Source organism: Pinus tabuliformis, chromosome 5_1 (genome assembly GCF_031772625.1).
Source record: "Pinus tabuliformis cultivar Carrire ecotype Pingquan chromosome 5_1, CPIR1, whole genome shotgun sequence".
NCBI lineage: Eukaryota > Viridiplantae > Streptophyta > Pinopsida > Pinales > Pinaceae > Pinus > Pinus tabuliformis.
Window position 1 is genome coordinate 893,217,855 of NC_142305.1, and position 21,639 is coordinate 893,239,493.

A 21,639-nucleotide genomic window follows, 5' to 3' on the forward strand; every position below is an offset into this window, starting at 1 on the left:
TTTCAATCAATGCTTTAAAACTCGGTCAACTCAAACTCGAACACGGCCTTGTTGACCGGGTTGACCCTCCTGCTGAACTGACTCAGTATTCACAACAACTGAGTTGAACCCCATTCAGACCAACTCAATCTTTCATTACTTCAAATTCAGCATAGTCTGCCAAATCCACATTTGTTCACAGTATCTGAGTATATAATATTAGATTTACTCTTACCATCTTCATAAACCTTAGCAAGTATCCGTTTTAATGTATAATATCGTAATGTATTTCCATAAGGATCTAACGGGAGTCATAGATTCATGACCTTCAAAACAACACTTTCTTCCATCTGTTGCTCAGGAAATTGTTAAAATTACCATAAATGAGATTGCAATAGCTTCCTTTTTGTTACTGATATAAAATAACAAGGGCAATACGTGTTTGGGCAGGGTTCACGTCAGTCGTCAATTTTGCTCAATTTACATCAAATTACTGCAAGAACTGTCTATGATAGGGCAGCATACATAAATGGGATTCATCCCTTTAGCACCTTTAATCAGAATCTCATCTAGGCTAATTTTTAATAAGAAAATGCAAAAAACTACAATGGAAGCAACATAAAAATTCGAGTTGCACTAAAACTAGATGAAAAGAGATTGGTGCTCCAAATTAGCCAACTGGCATAGTTGATTGTATGAGGACATTTCTGCAAAAAGAAAAATCATCTTAGTTTTATAATAGGCACAAAAAATGACTTATATTCTGCAACAAATACATTACATTCAACCACAACCAATCAACTTAAAACAAGCATGATAAAAGTAAAAAATAACTTGTTGCAGAGAAGCAAAAAACTGTTCCATATAGTGTAGAAAATCCACGAAATTCTGCAACTGCTAATATGAACAATAGACACAGAATTTCTCTACTTATTTTGGAGTAGTATAGGAACAGAAATAACAGTCACACAATATCAAAAACACATTTTTTTTAGGGAACCCAAAAGGGAAAACCCTTTGCTTGATTGGGAATTTTATTGATAGAAGAATGAGCAATAGATCTCTTACAAAAACAATCTTGTTTCAATAGAAACCAATCTGGTTTCTCTGCTTGTACTAAGCTGAAACACCTACAAGACTCTGATCCCTGCTTCCCTATTTCCTTGCGCAAATCCCAAGGAAATTCTCCTATAAATCTGTGCACAAGCCTCTCTTGGTATGCTGATCCTCTCACAAGCTCACACACACAAACACAAATCTGTGTTCTCTACTACCTTGTCTCACCAACTCATGCTCACAAGACAATGAATAACAATGTGCCTTGATCCTCCTTTTAAGCTTTTCGAATAGGCTAAATCTGGCAAGTCTTTATTTTAGGAAATCGAACTGCTGGTTGAAGAGTTAACAAAGGCTATCAAGTTGTTGTAACTCGTCCTGCCTTAATTTAGAAGTTAAGGCTCTCTTAGCTCGTCCTTTCCCAAATTAACTCGCACTAGAAGACAACAACTGAGCCTTCCACATCTGCACTAGTCAAACTACTTCATGCACGTCCTAACTTTTAGGAATTTGCCCTAAATTTTAGGAACTCGTCCTAATTTTTAGGAATTAGCTCCTAACTTATAGGAATTGGTTCCTAACTTATAGGAACTTGTGCATGCTAAGGAAAAATTGCTTCTGGTCTCTTTGACTAAGGCACAAGTCAAAGAAGGACCTTTCTCGCTACTATTTTCAACACTCCCTCTTAGCAAGGAAGGTGCTTCTGGAAGAAGCTTGTCCACTTGAATCTGTCTACAACACTACCATGTTCTCCGCTACTACAGTTGCTCCCTATGAACTAGAAGACTTCCCTACTTTATTCTGCAAAACTTGATCTGAAGACCTGTTCTTTCCCACCATGCTCTGCAAGTCTATCACCTCAATCTTTTCAACACTCCCTCTTAGCAAGGAAGATGCTTCTGGAAGAAGCTTGTCCACTTGAATCTGTCTCCAACACTACCATGTTCTCCGCTACTACAGTTGCTCCCTATGAACTAGAAGACTTTCCTACTTTATTCTGCAAAACTTGATCTGAAGACCTATTCTTTCCCACCATGCTCTGCAAGTCTATCACCTCAATCATAAGTGCCATGTACCCCGTGTACCTTTGTGCCCGCTTCTTCTGGTTGAAGGTGGTACTAGGAGATCCAACTCTCTTTTGAATCTCCCCAAACAAATCCTATGCCCACTTGGTTCGAACATTCCCTATATTGGGAGTCACCAACTGAGTGGCTACCTCCACTCACCCTGGGCTATGCTCCTCATCATCTTGTTGGTCAGCCCAACTACCAACTAGCTTTGACCCAAATTGAGATATTGGTTGAGGCTCCATCTTGAGAGCTCTATCTTGCTCTTCTCAACCACCACTTCTTTACTTTGAGCTCTCCCTACCTTGATGCTCAAGGCTGCATTTGTCTCAAAGAAATCTACCCACTAGTTGCTCTCCTGCTCCTCCAAGATTGTCAGCTCTTAAGGTCTTCAACAAACTGCCCACTAGCACTGATATTGGTTGTTCCATCATCACTGCTCTTAGGGACTTATGGAACTACCCCCTTATCAACCATATGGCTCCTTTCATCAATTGAACTAGGGCTCCCATAGCCCATGACTCCTTCCATGAACACTGTACTTGAGGTCTTCAACAAGGTTGGCTTCTCACAACAGATAAGTACATCTGCCCACTACATACTTTCCCATGAGAAACATTGTTCACAACTTTGTTTGTAAACAATACTTTGTTGCCTTCACATAGTGTCTTAGTTGCTCCAAGATCATTGTCATAAGGCCTTCCAAATCTGCCCACTTGTCCACCTTCTATTCACTTCAGAATGTTGATCCTAGGGCCTAAATCAACCAGCCCTTTCATCACAGATTTGATCCTTCAAACCTCTAAACTGGGGCCCACAATACTGTTGTTCAAACACTCCTATGAACATACCTCTTCATTGTTACTTCCAGCACACTACTTGTGCTAGACCAGTCCCTCACTGTTCACGCCATACCAGCCCTTCCTATTGTTCTTCCAAATCATATCATTGTGCAACAATCTAAGCACATTCGACCCTTTAGGAGCATATATGCCATAGAACTCTACATCCAATCCCGAGGTATTGCTGCCTTTTATCTCAAGTCTGCACCAACATATATAGTACCTCCTAGAGTCTAGACTCTCTAGTCTTTAGCACAAAAATATAGCGACGATACCAAACTCTGAACAATCTTCAAACCTGGGTTAGTATGAACATAACCAGCCCTAACTAGGGCTCTTGAACCAACCCTCTAACAACAATAAGACTATCTTCTTATACTGTACTTAGGGCTCACATACACACCCTCTTATCAGTCACAAGTCTTGATCCAGGTGGATATTAGTGGCCACCCGCCTATTCCACTTGGACCACCACCATTGTTTCTTTTCAGTTTCCTTAATTGTCGCACAACTTACTATTTTTGGCAGTTTTTTGGGTCCTAAATTTTCAGAGCCGTTTTGAGGGACTAAAAGACATTTTTAGGGAAAACAGAGAAACCGAAAAAGTACCAAACCGGTTTACCGATTTGTTTTTGGCCTCTTCTTCGAGATATTTGAAACAAGGTATTATGATAGTCAAACAGAGATTGCATGCCAAAGTTACAACCCCGAGAAGTTGATGTACCAATTTACCTAAACGAGACCCACAATTTTGGCTCTTCATCTCCTAGAGTTAGGTTTTTGGATGTTTGGGGTTTTCCATTGCTTCTCAATAATAAATATGCCTATGAGCGACATTGTAACACGGTTCAGAGGCATGTAGCCACCACATCTCTTCTCAGAGATAGCTACCATCGCACGCGCTAATTTATTTCCATTTTTGTATGTAACCATATTTTAGTTCTTTAATATTAATGAAATGAAGTTTTATTTATGTTGCATCTTTGTGTTTATGTGTATATCTGTATTTTGTTGCACTCCTGCATAAGTCTGGATCAGTGGTATCAAAGCGGTCTGCTCTTTCTCTGTTTTTCTTTGCATTTCCCCAACGAGGTCAAGATAGGAGGAGTTAGTAATCAAACTGGTTGAACCTTTGCAAGACTAGCCTCGCAAACCCCGACGACCTCCCATGGCAGATGAAAAGAGGCGACAAGAGATCCTTCCAAAATATTGCTCAAGGAAACCCTCAAGCAGCAAAGGAACACAATGATGGATAACTTTGCCCAGATCCTTCGACGGCTACCCACAGGCGACGCATCTTCATCTAATGACCACTCTAGAGGCACCACTCCTTTTAAGGTACAAGTTAACTTTGACATTCTCATATTTGAAGGACAAATCGATGCAGACACTGTATATAGATGGTTAAATATGTTGGAAGGATTTTTTTTCAATTCATGACTTTTCCAATCGAGAAAAGATTACTTTTGCACTCCTCAAAGTCGCCCCACATATCAAGGATTGGTGGGAAACCTACTGTGAACAAAAGGACGAGAGGGAATCCACACTATTTTTAGTCGCACCCAATTGGAATTCTTTCCGAGATGCCATCAAAGAACAATATTACCCTGTTGGGAGCTATGAAGATAAATACATAAAGTGGACCACGTTGTGGCAAGGAAGGGACCAAGATGTGTCGAATTTCACAAATGTTTTCCATACCCTTCGCATGAAGCTGGGCATTAAGGATTATGAACAGCATTTGGTACTCAAGTACCGCAGTTGTCTACACAAGTACATCCAGGATGAGATGGAGTTCTTGGACATCTCGCTTGGCACTGCCTATCAATACACTATCAAGATCAAGCAAAAATTTAAACAAAAGAAACGAGACTTTGGATCTGCGAATCCAAAGCAAGGGAGAGGTGCCCCCAAACCTCAAAACAAAGGACAAAGCCAAAGCAGGGCGACCCAGGACAACCCGTCGAAGCCGCAAGCAAAGAACAATGCCATGAAGACAAAGAAGGACACAAGGAAATTGTGTGAGTTCCATAAGAGCCCCACTCACAACAAAAGTGAATGTCGAGCCAAGCAATCACTGGTGGTCAAGCTGAAAGCTTCTGAATCAGTTGCATGTTCTGACTCCGAGTCAGAAACCGACAAGGGGAATGACAAAGGGAAGCATATTATCGATGTGGAGCCTAATGCCACCATTGCCACCACCAAGATCCAGAGGAGGGGTAGCAGCTCTTCACTCACAGATGTGGGTGAAGGGTTCTCCGCTACAGTTCATTGTCGACACCAAGAGCCAAAAGAACCTCATTTCAGCAGAGATCGTCAAGCAGTTGGGCTTATCGACCACACCACACCCGCAGTCGTACACCATCGAGTGGCTTCACCAAGGGCAAGATATCTATGTCAGCCAACAGTGTCGTCTTCCCTACAGCGTTAAGCCCTTCACAGATGAAGTAGTGTGATGTTGCTCCTCTTGAAGTTTGTGATGTTTTATTAGGCCAACCATACTTGTGGAAGCATCATGTTGTGTATGAGTCTAGGCCTCGCACTGTTATTATTACTTTGGGCAATAAATTATACAGGATACCAGAGATAGCACCACCTAGTGTCATTTCTTTGATCACTGCAAAGCAATGTAGGAAGATCATTTCCCAGACCGAGAAATTTGTTTTCCTTATGATTCGCCCTCAAGGCAAGAAGAAGATTGTGGCCACAACTTTCAGACAAGGCTCCTCTGCACGGCAGCAGCAGATAGAGAAGGTTGTAGAGTACAGGGACATCTTAACCTCACCCACAGGGGTACCTCTACATCGTCAATTGAATCGATCTGACCCCGAGCACGCCGTTACTCAATGGACTGATCTATCGACACTCTGTTCTGGAGAACGATGAAATCAAGAGGTAGATTCAGGAGTTGTTGCAAAAAAAGGCACATCAGGCCAAGTTCATCACCCTGTGGAAGCTCGATCGTGTTGGTACAAAAGAAGGACGAGACCTGAAGACTTTGTATTGACTATCAGGGGGTGAACAAAATCACTGTTCGGAATAGGTATCCAATCCCCTATGAAACCGAATTCGTCCAAAACAGGCCACATGTCTGAATCCCACGAATCCAACACAATTCGATGAGAATTCAAATCCAAAAATGGGACACCATCGAATCCCGATCATGTCTTGTTAGGACACATCGTGTCTCGATTTTAGGATTCGAATCCCAAAAAAGCGAGGGTTTATGAGGTTTATGAGAAAGGGCTTATGAGGTTTGTGAGGGTTTATGAGGGTTTATGAGGTTATTTGAATTTTGCATGTACTACGCATGCTATAATGTTACTAACTTACTTTGTAAACAGTAAAACTAACATCTAGATGAAGATCTATGTTTGAAATCAATGAATTTGTATCATTAATGAGAATTTGTGTAAGAAATATCTAATTTTTAATATATATATATATATATATAACGAATCCTACGTGTCCAGTTCCAGGGGGTCAACGTGTCTGAATCCGACACTCAAATCCCCTTATCCTACGAATCTCGAATCCCTGTGTCAAGTGACTTAGCCAATCCCACAAATTGATGACCTTCTGGGCCAGCTCAAGGGGGGCAAATATTTCAGCAAGATTGACTTGAAGTGTAGTTATCACCAGGTACCGATCAAACCCTCTGATGTATGGAAAATTGCCTTCAAATCCATGGAGGGCCTTTTCAAATGGTTGGTCGTGCCTTTTGGGTTGATAATGCCCCCACAACCTTCATGAGGTTGATGGACGACATCTTGCGACCCTTCACTAACTCATTCGTGGTGGTCTATTTGGATGACATTTTGATCTTCAGCCAGAGCTAGGAAGAACACCTCCACCATATTCGACAGGTCCTCCAAACCCTGCGGCAACACAAGTTGTGTGCCAATTTGGAGAAATGCACTTTTGGTATGACCCGAGTTCAATATATAGGGTACATCATTGATGAGCAGGGTGTGCATGTGGACCCAGCCAAGATACAAGTCATTCGGGATTGGCCAACCCCAACCACTCTAACAGAGCTCCGCAACTTTTTGGGTCATGCCAACTTCTACCACGGGTTCGTGTTGGGGTTCTCTCATATAACTTGGCCTTTAAGTCAAGACACCAAGGGAGGAGCGAAAGCAAAGTTCTTTTGGTCTGAACCCCAACAAAAGGCATTTGCCAAGTTGAAGTGTCGCCTTTGCTCTGCACTAGTGCTCACATTACCAGACCTGCAGCAACCATTTGAAATCGAGACAAATGCCTCCGACTATTCTATTGGTGCAGTTCTTACTCAGCAAGGGCATCCAATGGCATATCACAGTCATTGTTTTAAAATTCGGCCGAGTCGAAACGGAAACGGCCGAGCTGATCCGTTTCATTGCCCAAAAATATGACTCGGTGGAGGAAACGGTTTGAGAGGCCGAGTCATGGCTAACTCGGCCAACTCGGCCGTTTCCACATCTACTCGGCCGAATCATTAAATCCGGCTAATCACCCAAAAAAACAGGGATTTTTCTAATTTTTTTGAACTTTTTAACATTTAGCTAATTGTTGGGGACTCCAAGGTGTTTTCTAAATTGATTAAGTGCTTTTTGGGGTCCATTCCCCTCTCCTAGTATTGATATGCTATTCAAATTTCATGGTAATGTTAAATTCTTAAAGTAAAAGTGACATTATCCTTAATCTTCATTTTCATCCTTTTAATTAAATTTTTAAATTTACCATGAAATGACTCAGGATGTTTGAGAGTGGTTCCGGCCTCATTGGATTTCAAATGGAGAAAGTAGAATTTTAGATTTCATTCAAAATCCAACAGACTTATCAGTTTTTCAGGATTTCAGGATTGGAGGATTGCAATGTTTCCATTGAATTTTGTCATGTATTAGGGTATGGAACTCGTATTTAATCAAGAGCACCAATCCCTCTATGTACCTTGATGTTAGTGACATTGGTTGTCGAACTCCGGGATTCGCTCCCAAACCAGGAGCTTCTGAAAATGTCACTCCCACTCCCGTTTTCGCTCTCGCTCCCCACTTTTTCTCCTGCTCCCAAGTAACACTGAGCCAGATGATGTTGGCAACTCTAGCAGTTGCCAGTAGTACTGGTCACAGACTTTTGTTGTAGAGGCCATTTATAGCCTCCTTGGTTATGTGTTTTTGTTTTGATCTCTATATCAACATCGTGTATGTATTAGACAGTGCACTGGGTGCCATTTTGATATAATGGATATATTCATGAGCCTACTTTGATCATATGTTGTCTTCTATCTATATTCTAATGCTGTGTGTTTGGAAACATGAATGAAAATCTTTAAAATTATGTGTTTTTATAAAAAATAAATATTTAATGTATTTTTTACAACGACCGAGTCATTGAAATCGAGCCGGCGGAGTCGATACCGAGTCGGAGTCGGAGTCGACCCTCGGCCGAGTCGAAGTCGGAGTCGGAGTTTTAAAACATTGATCACAGTGAACCACTTTCAAACATAGTCCAAAAGTATCCCACCTATGACAAAGAGATGTATTCCATTGTGCAGGTTTACCAACAATGGAAGCATTACATTCTAGGGAAGGAAACAGTCATTCACAAAGACCACCGACCCCTGCAATTCATAAAGACACAAGGGAAGTTGCAAAACGATCGTCATCAAAAATGGTCCACATACCTACAACAATTCCATTTGAACATTAAGCACAAGAAGGGCAGCACCAACAATGTTACAAATTGCCTCAGCCGACCACTAGTCATGGCGCTGGCCATTGTGCTCAACTCTTGTGGGCACAAAACTGAGTGGTGGCTGCATCTTTACAAGAGCGATCCAGAATTCGGCAACACATACCAAACGATCCTGGAAGGCAAGCAAGTTCCAAATTTTCACCTCCAGGATGCACTATTATGCCACCTAGGACACCTTTGTGTTCCCGTAAGTGAGCATGCCAAGATGATTTGGGAGGTGCACTACAGTCGAGTCATTGGACATTTCGAGATAGAAAAAACAATGGCAGGGTTGCAAAAGTATTTTTATTGGCAGAACCTTCAACAAGATGTTGGGAAGTACATCAAATCTTGCATTGCCTATGCCATTGCCAAACTGACCATCAAGAAGCAAAGCCTATATACTCCTTTGCATACTCCTAGTCGACCTTGGAAAACCATCTCCATGGATTACATGTCGAGCCTTCCTTCTACTAAGCATGGCAACAATTGTATTTTCGTGGTCGTCGACAAATTCTCTAAGATGGCCATTAGCAGCCTACAAGAAGAGTATCACAACAAAAGCCACTGCTAAGCTCTTCTTTGAACAAGTGTGGGTACATTTTGGGATCCCACAGTCCATTATCTCAGATCAAGACAACAAGTTCCTAAGTACATTTTGGTCAAGTCTTTGGTCGATGTTAGATACCAAGCTCACTAAGTCCACGACTTTCCACCCCCAAACTGATGGCCAAACAAAGGTCATCAATAGGATGATCGTACACATTCTGTGTATGTACAACTCGAAAAATCCACGTACATGGGATGAAAGCCTCCCCTATGTCCAAGATAGCTACAACAAAGCTCTCCATAGCTCAACTAGCCACAACCCCTTTCAAGTGGCGTTGGGATTCCAGTCATTATGCCCCATTGGTGTGACCATACCATTTGCAACTACTCAGGCAGATTCAACTCATGACCAGTCCAAAGCTAACACAGCTAACAACTTCATTGAGCGCATTCAGCGCATCCACCAGTAGGTCCATGACATATTGGACAGAGCCAATGCTAAGTACAAGCAGTGTCATGATCAACGTCGGGTGCCACACAAGTTTCAAGTGGGCGACAAAGTTTGGTTACATTTGCAGAAAAAGCGCCTCATTGGGCCCCACCACAAGCTTCGCCCGCCCCAATATGGGCCTTACACCATCACTAAGGTTGTAGGAGACAATGCTTTTGAGCTCAACATTCCACCATTCTTTAGCCTGCACCCAGTGTTCAATGTGGACCACCTTCGACCATACTTTCCACCATTACTAGCTATATCAGACATTGCAAAACAGCTCACACCAATACAATTAAACACAGACTGCATGGAACAAGCCACAACCGATCAGATCAGGGACACACAAATCAAGAACGCTCGCCAACAGAAGATCCAACTGTATTGGGTTGTCAAAGTTGGCCAACTCCTACACCAAGGCAAGTGGCTCACCAGGGACCAAGTTCAGCAAAAGTTTCCCCATCTCCTGAAGGCACTCAACGCAATGGGGACCATTGCTTCCTAAGGGGGGAGGATTGATCTAAGTGGATATTGGTGACCACCCACCTATTCCACTTAGACCCCCACCATTGTTTCTTTTCAATTTCCTTAATTGTAGTACAACTTACTATTTTTTGCAGCTTTTCAGGTCATAAACTTTCAGAGTCATTTTGAGGGACTAAAAGACGTTTATAGGAAAAAAGGAGAGACCAAAAAAATCCCAAACTGATTTTTCAATATGTTTCCGGCCTCCTCTTCGAAATCTTCAAAACGAGGTATTATGATAGCCAAATAGAGATTGAATGCCAAAGTTACGACCCCAAGAAGTTGATGTACCAATTTACCCAAACGAGGCCCACAGTTTTGGCGCTTCAGCTCCTAGGGTTAGGTTTTTGGATGTTTATGGTTTTCCATTGTTTCTCAATAATATATAGGCCTTTGAGCCTCATTGTAACACAGTTCAAAGGCATGTAGCTACCAAATCTCTTCTCAGAGATAAGCTACCATCGCCCGGGCTAGTTTATTTCCATTTTTGTATGTAAGCATATTTAAGTTCTTTGATATTAATGAAATGAAGTTTTATTTCTATTGCATCTCTATGTTTATATGTATATATGTATTTTGTTGCGTTCTTGCATATATCTAGATCAAGTCTGCTACTTATCAATTTAATTGTAGGAATTTCTAATTCTAACCAGTTAGAAATTCTTCCTGTACTATCTGGTTTATTTCTTCCTACTTGTTTAATTACTTAACAAGTTATTTACCATGTAAATACTGAAAATAAATACAAGTACAGTATCAACATCTACAGATTATCAACTGAAAAAAAACAAGCACACAAGTGACACCATTATTTTTGGACCAATGTCCTTGGAAAAACCCAATGCGGGAAAACTGATGCAGCTATTCAGAGGGTTTTATTATTATGCAATTTTCAGAATACAACCAGGGCGCCAGAAATGGCTCACCCAACAGAGAATGCCCTCAGCAGTAGTACCTCTCCTCAAAGACATATTTCGACTAAATAATCACTGGATGAACGATCCCACAACAACAATTGCAACTCCCACTGCTCTGTGTCACTCTGATAGGGACTGTGTCACCCTATCCAGCTCACCAGCACCCAGTCTGTCCCACGAAATCCTTCCAGCGCTGGTCAGCTCTGCTAGCCTCTGCGTCAACTTCTGGAGCTTCTACGTCAACCCCTAGACCCTCTGCGTCTCACACGCTGGCCTCTCCTGGCTCTACGCAACTCCTAGCTGCCTCTGCGTAGCACCCAACTGCCTCTGTGTCAACCTCTCTAAGCTTTGCGATATCTCTCTGGTACCAACTCTGCCTCTCTATTATGTATTCACTGCCCCTCGCTGTTGATCATTGATTCTATCTCTCTTAGCAAACCCCGCTCTAAAGAATAGAATGATTGATCACTCTGGTGTGTTCTCCAACTGACCCTCAAGCCTCCTCTTATACTTTTCTCGTTGGTCCATCAACGACCGAGATTAAATCTCTAATCAACAACTAAGATTAGATTTGGCTTGATCCATGACTTTTGGAACATTCTAACCCAGTTTTATATTAATACCCATTAATATTTTAATTTTCCTAAGTTTAGACTTGGGAACTCCATTAAAAATATTAATTATTTTAATATCTCCCAAACCAATTAGAATCTGCCAAACCATTTCTGGGTCTTGGAGATCTCAAGTGCTTTAGCCTCTCCACCAATTTTCATGGCTAGAGCACATCCAATGCTACCCCAAATCAACATGAACAAAGGCTATGGTCACTGTTGTTCAAACTCATCAAACAACCCTCATCACCTAGCATTCAATCAACATAAAAGGGCACTTTACTTACCTTGTTGTCCTCAACAGATATGACCACAGTTTTGAGCATACATGTCTGTAATCCACATCCAAGTTACAGTTCAAACCTGAGGAAGGTTCAGGGGTGCGGCAACCTCCAAATGTATGGATAACCAATCACCCAACTTGTGTGCTAACTCCTCCAACTAGCTCGTAATCCCTACACTGTCATGGAGAGAACTTTGGCCCTTTCTCAACCTCTACTTCTAGCCCAAAAAAGAGGTCATAGCCTTCTTTCACAAAACTCTACGACATGATCACAACACTGTCAAACTTCAAACAACTATGCCCATAACATCTTCGCACAGGTCTCCTAGAGTCAATCTACTAGAACTTAAGACAAAAACAAAACTAGAAAATTCGTCCTTATCTTCTTCTTGGCTTGGATTCACTTGATATTTGTGGTTGCTTCAAGTAGTTCCTTTCTTTTGATCGAATGGACTTGTGATGTATTGTTGCCCAAAAAAAACTTTGAGATTGTCTTCTTCTAATGACATTCTCTGTATGTTGGTCTAGATTATGTTCACTGCTCTAATACCATGTAGAAAATCCACGAAATTCTACAATTGCTTATATGAACAATCTAAAACTAATTTCTTTTCATATAGACACAAAATTTCTCTACTTATTTTGCAGCAAAATAAGAACAAAAATAACACAATCACACAATATCAAAAACACAATTTTTTTAGGGAACCCAACTGGGAAAACCCTCTACTTGATTGAGAATTTTATAGTTAAAAGAATGAGCAATAGATCGCTTACAAAAACAATCTTGTTTCAAAAGAAACCAATCTGATTTTCTCTACTTGTACTAAGCTAAAACACCTACAAGACTCTGATCCTTGCTTCCCTATTTCCTTGCGCAAATCCCATGGAAATTCTCCTATAAATCTACACACAAGCCTCTCTTGGTACGTTGATCCCCTCACAAGCTTACACACACAAATACAAATTTGTGTTCTCTACTGCCTTGTTTCACCAACTCGTGCTCACAAGACAATGAATAACAATGTGCCTTGATCCTCCTTTTAAGTTTTTTGAATAGGCTAAATCTGGCAAGTCTTTATTTTAGGAAATCGAACTATTGGTTGAAGGCAATCAAGTTGTTGTAATTCGTCTTGCCTTAATTTAGAATTTAAGGCTTTCTTAGCTTGTCCTTTCCCAAATCAACTTGCACTAGAAGACAACCATTGAGCCTTCCACATTTGTACTAGTCAAAGTGCTTCATGCACATGTCCTAACTTTTAGGAATTCACCCTAAATTTTAGGAATTTGTCCTAATTTTTAGGAATTCACTCCTAACTTATAGGAATTGATTCCTAACTTATAAGAACTTGTGCATGCTAAGGAAAAACTACTTCTAGTCTCTTTGACTAAGGCACAAGTCAAAGAACGACCTTTCTTGCTACTATTTTCAACATATAGGAAAATCAAAATAAGAAAAACTATGACCTCCAAATTGGCAATAAAATACATCCTTTTAAATGTGGTAAATGTTAATATAGAAGAACATAAAATATGTTCCACGCAATAGAAAACAAGCATTCAAGAATAATCCAATAAACAACAATTGCTAAATTTTTCAAGGGAAAACTAAAAATGAACAAATGAATAAATCAACTAAGGTAAAATCCAGTGGAGTTTCATAGTGTAAGCTAAATTTCCTATTAGAAACAATGTTACATTTATCATTATCGGCAATTTATCGTCAAGGGTCCAAAATTTAAATTACAGCAATATCGGGGAAAATATAAAAAATTATCAAGAAACTTGAAAAAAAAATACAAAAATAATCATTTTTTTTCAAATTTATTCTTTTAAAGCAACATCAACATTAAACAAACACAATATCATACAAATATGAAAATTAAATACAATATAAAATGTACAAGATGTCAAGTGGTACATCAATCATTGATACTAGATAGTAGATACTGAAATATGACATTTTTTCAAATTTATTCCTTTAAAGCACTTAGCAAACATCAACATCAAACAATTAACAAACACATTGTCACACAAATATGAAAATAAAATTCTAAAACTACAATATAAAATGTATAAGATGTAGATATTACTGCTAGATACTGAAGTCCAAAGTATGGCATTTTTCATTTTGTCTTGACTCCTCAATCATAAGTTCCGAGTTTTGACAATATAATAGTTTTTTTTTTTTTAAGACAGGGTTTTTAGCGAACAAAAAAAAAATAAACTTGATATAGATCACAGAAGCCTTAATTCAATAATATAATAGTTAAAACTTAATACAAAATCACATTAAAATAAAAATAATTGTATCTCATGAGATGATCATCATGAGGCATCTAGATTCTAGATACTATAAGTCTATAACGATAATCCGCTAAGCTTGTGGTTCTCTCTTTCTAGTAGTATCACGAATTGAGTTCTTAGCAATAAGGACAATGTCTGTGGTAGTTGTAGGGCAAACATGCACATCATGCTCTAGGATTTTGGCAAGGTGGTATTTCAAGCAGTTGATTTCACCAAATATTTCCATTCCACAAAGCTTGCACCTCAGCTTTGCTCTATTATCATCCTCACATGGCTCACCATACTCACACATTTGGTCCAATGGCTTGCCATTTTGTAGAGGTCTGATTAAATTTTAAGGTTTTGGACTTACCACGAAATCAAATGTGGAAATTCAAAAGAGGATAAGAAGAGGTAGACTCTACATTTATAGTATATACTAATCTTGGAAAACAAAGAAAAGGAAGGCATTTTTTTTACATACCTGAAAATAATAAATATGGATATGGAATACTAGAGTAAATCTCCACTCAAAAAATGCTCAGTGGATGACAAAGAAAACTATGGATTTCCCCTTGTTTGCTTGATGAAAAATGGTCACAAGACTCACACAACCCTCAAAGCTCAATCTTAGCATAAGGAAAAACAAAAGTGACCCGGAAAAAACCCAAACCACAACTTATATCCGCGTTTTTTTACAGCAGGACAATAATTTCCAATCGTCCCGCAATAATTTCACTTGGGCAAATTATCGCGATAAATATCGGGGATAATATCGCAATAAATTTCAGAATAATATCGTGATAATTCTAGTATTGTCACAATATGTGCAACACTAGTTAGAAATACAATTGTTAACTTTACTAAATCTAGCACTTGACCTACTTTGATAGACTTATTTTAAAAGCATTTGTTGTAGCAGCTGCAACACCCTCCAAAATTTTGGCCTGCATCCAATTTCAAAGCCTTCCTTGGTTTTTCCTTTATATTTGCAAACACTCGGACTCACCCCATGAGCTCGTGTCAAGTCTTTACACCCTCTTTGCTTAATTATTCACCGATCATCTTTTAGCATGTTGGTTGCAATGTCATGCTTGCAATCTTGTTCCAACTATGTTAAAGGTATGTCTCCATGTGTACAAGTGTTTGTTATGTAAACATATGTCGCACTCACACACGAAGTTGTATGCAATGTTGCGCAAGTTTCATCACAGTCATTCAATGATCTATCTCAAGTGTCGCACTTGTCGCTCTCACCCTTAGTCAGTCATACTGAGCATATGGTGTCTTGTTGGTTTGAGGTGTCTTGTCGTCGAGTCATGTTGAGTGTGTGTTCGCATAGGCATGTATACACGAGTTCACTCGCTCACACACTTAACCATTTTGCCAAAGATCTATCGATCGACCCACCCTCCATCAGCCAAACCTCCACTGAGTTGCACTGCATAGTCTCAACCCTTAGTGACCAAGAACTGTTGCCCATAACTGCACAGAGCTTGAGGCTACCCTCCATGCACTCTGCACTGCGCAATCTTGGAATCAACTTGGTTGACTGTCACCCAGAACAATGCAAAAGTTGCCCAAGAAGTTATCTAGTCTGCGCTTCCCACAAACCTACCCATCAAGCCTCCCGTTGGTCAACCAGAGAATTTGACTAGGCAATGACCCAGGGTTGCACTCATCCCAAAAATTGCGCAGAAGCTGTCAACCTGCCTGCTTGCATTGACTAAAGAAATTGCGCAGAAGCTGTCAGCCTGCCTGCCTGCACTGACTAAAGAAATTGCGCAGACATGAGGGACAAGCGCCTGATGCCTGTCACTGCACTGTCTCTAGAAATTGTGCAATTTTGTCAATTAGTCCCCCTGTCAACCTACTTGCCACTCCTGAAAACTGAGCAGTTTTCTTGGACAGTCCACTTGCTACCCGGCACCCCGCTCATCGCGGAAACTGCGCAAACATGTCTTGCATTACTGCCTCCCAGATCTGCACAGTTCTAGCCAACAAGCTCCCGCAGCCCAATCCCGACCTCCTTTGTAAATCTGCGCAATTTTCACTACCAATGCCTCCTGCTACCCACACTGCCTTCCCTAGAAAAATTGCACAGTTATGCCTCCCAACTGAGCAAGATCTCGCAGATGTCACTGCTGTCCAGACTGCTCAACCCAGCCTCTGAGTGACCTCTACATAGTTTTTCTTGACAGGGCCCCAGAGCCTCGCATCTCAGCCTGAAATGTTCTTTGTTCAATTTCAAAGCCTTGCCCTCTCTCCCAGTCACCTACACCCGAGAACAAAAAATGATGCATCATGGTAAACTAGGGGATTTCTGGATTTGATGTCGTCTTGTCATGAGTGATTGCAGAGACAGGTACATGGATGAAACATGGCGCGACAACGAACAGGATGAACAAGGAGCGCATGCTAGGAGACTTGTTCGCGAATGGATGAACACATGAAGCATGCCAAGTACCAGCAAAGGGGACACATGCACATGCAACATCAAGCGAACACCAAGACCATCGAAGACTCCGCACACCTTGTCATGCGAAGGTGAAGCTATGATACACCAAGAGCACACTCATCACTCAGCAACACAACAGCTCGACATGGACACCACCATCAGCATGAACATACCAGCAGTGTCATGTCAAGTCATGTCATAAGTTGTCTCGACCACATCACTATTGCGGGCCATACTGCTGTAATCAATGTAATGTAGCATGGAAGTCCAAGAGACCCACATACGAAGTTGAAGAGTCGTGTAAGTCAAACAGCGATGAGGGAAGTCAAAGAGTCACAAGGGTCAAGTTCACCCTTGGCTATATATACCCCTCATTTGTACCTGCGAAGGACTTTTCACCTTGGCTCCTCCCACATAGCCTTGAAATTCTGTAGTATTTTCTTTGAAGAGCGAGCAGTGGCTCCAACGCCCCGCTATCGTGGTTAATGATGTATGGTGTACGGATGTGTCTTGGAACTTTCACTTAATTCAAAAACTTGTTAACAAGCCAACATGTTTTCACATGTATTGTATTCGTTTGTAAGACTATTCTTTGGACGCTTGTAATACATGTTGCTTTAACCTGTACTAAGATAGTTGAACTATTTCGGTTGTTTTAGTGCATATGTTGTTGGAAATATGTTGTATCAGTTGCTAACGTTGTCTCGCCCGTGTGGACTATTTTGTCGGACACTAAACAGATTCATCTTTGCAAACTTGTTATAACGACCATCACACTCGTGTGGACTATTCTGCTCGGTGTTGTACGTGCTATCTCTTCACTTTGTGTTTTTGATTGCCGCATCCATGTGGACTACTCCGTCGGAAGCTACACATGTCCTGTTGTGTTGTGTGCCTCTAACTAAGTTGGGACTATTCCCTTTCGACTTGAGACTCACTCGCACCCTCTCCTTCTGCAGTGAAAGAACCTAGACACAAGTTACACTAAGCACTCACTAGGCACACAAACCTCGATGTTTGAAGACTAAGTATACCAGTCTCATGTGCTAACAAGCAAGAGCTAAGGCATATCTTTAAAATAATGGCAACCAGGCCATCATACCGAACAAGACTCCTACACCAAAAGTCTAAGGTCTAGTTGGGACTTCATACCGGGGAGATCCCCTGAATGTTGGCGGGTCCAGCACCATCAACAACATTTTACAAAAGTAGTTACCTCAAAAAGTATGTTATAATACCATCTATACTGTCACAACAAATGTTCAAATCAAGCATCACAAGCCCAAGACTAGATTCCATTATCTTTATTCTAGTCTTCAAGCTGAGTCTCAAGCTGGGTATGTCCTGTTGGATTTTGGAATCCAAGTAACATTAAAGGACCAAGGTTGCAATTATCATATCTTTAGTCTTGATAGATCTATGAAATAAAGGCCTAAGAGCACTCACATAAGTCCCTTGTTCCACAAGTGACATCATAAGATTCAAAGTAATGTGTGTGAAATCAAGAATATAAAAGTTGATGAACAATGACAACGGAGATAAATGAGCAACATAATCAAACAAGGAGCCAGCAAAATGGCAAATAAAGTAGAGTAAAAGACGCATCAAAGCAGAAAAATCAGCAGCAACTAAAACAATAACAAAATCAGAAATACAAGATGAAGCTTTTCATTGCTAAAATTTGATTGTGTCTACCTCACATGTGAAGAATGGTCCCCTGCTTGTTACATTCAAGATTGTCATCTTTTTCATGTTTAAATTTTCTATAAATCCCTCACGAATACTATAAAATGAAAGCTGGACCTAGGTTTATTACACACAAATCCAATTAAGGACACAAAAAGGGCATTTCCAGTAAATAATTTTAAAATGCTATGGTTAAAAAGCCTTATTACAAAATCTGGCCTTAAGCCAACTAATCAGTCTAACTCATTAACAAAAACCCCAAAAAATGGAAGACATTGTTGACTGCACTGACATATTATAATAAATGTTAATACCATATCCACTATGCTTTCGACCTTGCACCAAATCAACTAGCAGTGAATTTTGACCTCTCGCAATCCAAGCCTTTCTCCTTGGAATTCAATCCTTCATGCAATAAACACCAATGGTCTATCAAATTTTAATTTGCATGGCAACCTAAACAGATAAAAAATTATTTCTCATATTTGGAAAAGTGGAAGGAATATTATTTTTTCCCATATTCTTGCAATTACCTTACCTTTTAAGGGCTGACAAAGTGGAAATTTGTGTAACTTGTCTCTACCGAGTATTTTCCAAGTACAAAAATTTGAAGTAGGGGTTGCCCATCTTTGCTAGCTTTTGAAATGTTGGGGGAGGAGAGCTACTTGCACAATGACCAAAGAGCCACAACAAACTCTCTAACTCGTTCAACACAATCCCATTAGTCACACATCAGTAGAGTCCATCATAACCACAAGTATGGGCCATGTGGGAGCATCACGAACGTTAACACAATCTCCTTCCTAATCCACCAAATAATAAGTTTTCCATGTTCACCCTTGCTGCCTTTAAAGCTAAGAAGCCCCCAAAGGTGTAGTAAAACGAAAATGGGATATGGTAAATCCCTATCGCTAAGTTGGGGTCATCAACATACGGCTGAGGACTGCACAATAATGAGAAGGATATTACCCTTGCTTTCAGACTGACTCCCAATACTCTTAAGATCCAAAACATTCTTGATTTGATTATTATTTTGAATGTGTTTATAGCAGGATGTCAAGCAAAGTACTTTTGGACAGTTACGTTTTTTTAAATTACAAATTGCACTTGATTTTAGAACCCTCGTGCCACCTTTTTGTTGATAAATGTGACTTTTTCATTTTCCTACTTTGTGCCAATGGAGGTTTGCTTTTGAGGCCCATTTTTATTTTTTACAAATGCTTTTAAAAGTGTGATATATTTCTTACTTACAGAAGTTATTGGAAACATTTAATTTGGATAACCCAAAAAAACAAAAATCCTGGGTCGCTACTATGAGGAGGATGGTTACCTTCCTGTTACTAGCCAACCCAAGTAAAACTCTAACAATAAGCAGATACGTGCAGTTTTGCAAGTAATCAACCTTGCAAATTGAGAAGCATGAAACCCTAAGGCAATAAGCGTGAGTTTCTCTGAAAAGGGACGGAAAAAAAGACACGAACATATTTCTCTGAAAATGATACTATATTCTTCTTACTTCCTTAAATAAATAAATGCCTGACGGATATTTACGATGATTTTCGTTATCCAGTATTTTATTTTAACAAATACCATTACTTTCGAAAGATTTTGCTTGATAGTACAAAATTTATTTATTTAATAGCCTAAATTTTTTTTTTTCAGATTTTGATTATCAGCAAGTGGACTGTTTCGTGTCTGGCATTATGTTGGTCGTGAACCCTGGTTTCCTAGATGATAATCATTCAAATTGTTATCGCATGCTGAATACACTAAGCAATTGAGAAAAGCAACAACAAAAAAATTAAGTTTGGTACGATTATGTTCAATATATCATTTTAATTAGGGTAGAAAACAACCAATATCTATCCAGAACCGGGTAGAAAACAAACAATTAAATTTATAAGTATATAGCCTACCTAAATAAATAAATAAAAACAGAAACCCCTCTCGATGCTACAATTAGGGAAATTGGCGTACCAAATTTGTCACCAAAATTGGTGCAGATTTCGGCCCTGATAGTGCGATCGTTCTCTGCAACACCAATAACTTCCACAAACTGCGACAACGAAATGGCGGGAGGAGCCTGTTTTACAGAGATTTTCTGGCCGTCGGAAGTTTCTCCTTGGAGAATCCCACCATCGCCTCGGATAACTTTGAGCACGCATCGTACTCTCCTCCCTACGTGCCTCCTGATTATCTCTCCATTCACCAGTACAGCAGGGTTTGATGTATCCATTGTCAAGTAAAACCCTGCGAGATTTTCGTTTGAAGAAACCTCTTTTTAAGCAGAGAATGGCCGTCGTTGCCTGGCAAGGGCTGCCGGAGCTCGATCAGATGATTAAACAGTGGAAGGCGGGACTTGAGCGTTTTGCATTCGTATAGAGGGCGGGAGCGAACACCAAGATGCTATTAATGTAGTTCAATTTGATATGTTCTGGATAAAGAGGGAATGTGAGATAAGGTTTTGGCGGGAGAGTCCTTTAGCGTTGGGGTTGGTTTTATTAATTTATACTTTAAAAAACTTTTTATTCTTTAGTGGTGGTTTTTAAGTGTGAATTTTGTTATGAGGTTTTGATGGATTTTGGGTTGGAATCTGGCGAAAAAAAATTGTGGTTAAATTTTGATTTGTGTTATTTAAATTGGTTTTTTTGATTGTATATAGGAATTTAGCACTCTTAAAGACTTGTGAGACAGTTTAACTGTGAAAAATTCACTTATCACTCAATCAGACTTGTGATTTCAATAAATCACTACAAAATTATAAACAAATTAATCCAAACAAAAAATCACACTTAAAAACTACTAATTGTAAATACAAATGAAATACCTCTATTTCAAAAATCTTTTATTTCTATTGCAAATTTCATTCATTTCTGACAAACTAGCTACAGTGTCACTAAAGTGATAACAAAACACCAAATTCACACTGATAAAGATCAGAAAATATAATTTGTATATTTTATAAATAAAGTATAAAAAAAAAAAGACGGGAAAGACAGGATAAACCTCCTAGTATCAGAATCTCCCAGCATATTAGGAAAGGCTTTAACAAGACAATTGAAAACCAGCCTCTTTGACAAATATGCATATAGAAATGTATTGTTGGAAGCTTGCATCTAACTGCAACAGAGAAAAGAGGAATTTCTCCTATTCTTCATAAAAATCTACATTT

At 39.8% G+C, this 21,639-nt stretch overlaps 1 protein-coding gene across 1 annotated transcript; it reads right to left on the reverse strand.

Moving 5' to 3' along the window:
• Window positions 1-363: 363 nt before the first annotated feature.
• On the reverse strand, window positions 364-20,914 carry LOC149167675 (replication protein A 14 kDa subunit B-like). The gene is made up of 2 exons (XM_089431576.1): window positions 20,445-20,914; window positions 364-686 (listed from the first exon to the last, which is right to left on the reverse strand). Exons 1-2 carry the CDS (start codon window positions 20,701-20,703, stop codon window positions 622-624), a joined length of 324 nt encoding a protein of 107 aa, XP_089287702.1. The 5' UTR covers window positions 20,704-20,914; the 3' UTR covers window positions 364-621.
• Between the last annotated feature and the right edge of the window lie 725 nt (window positions 20,915-21,639).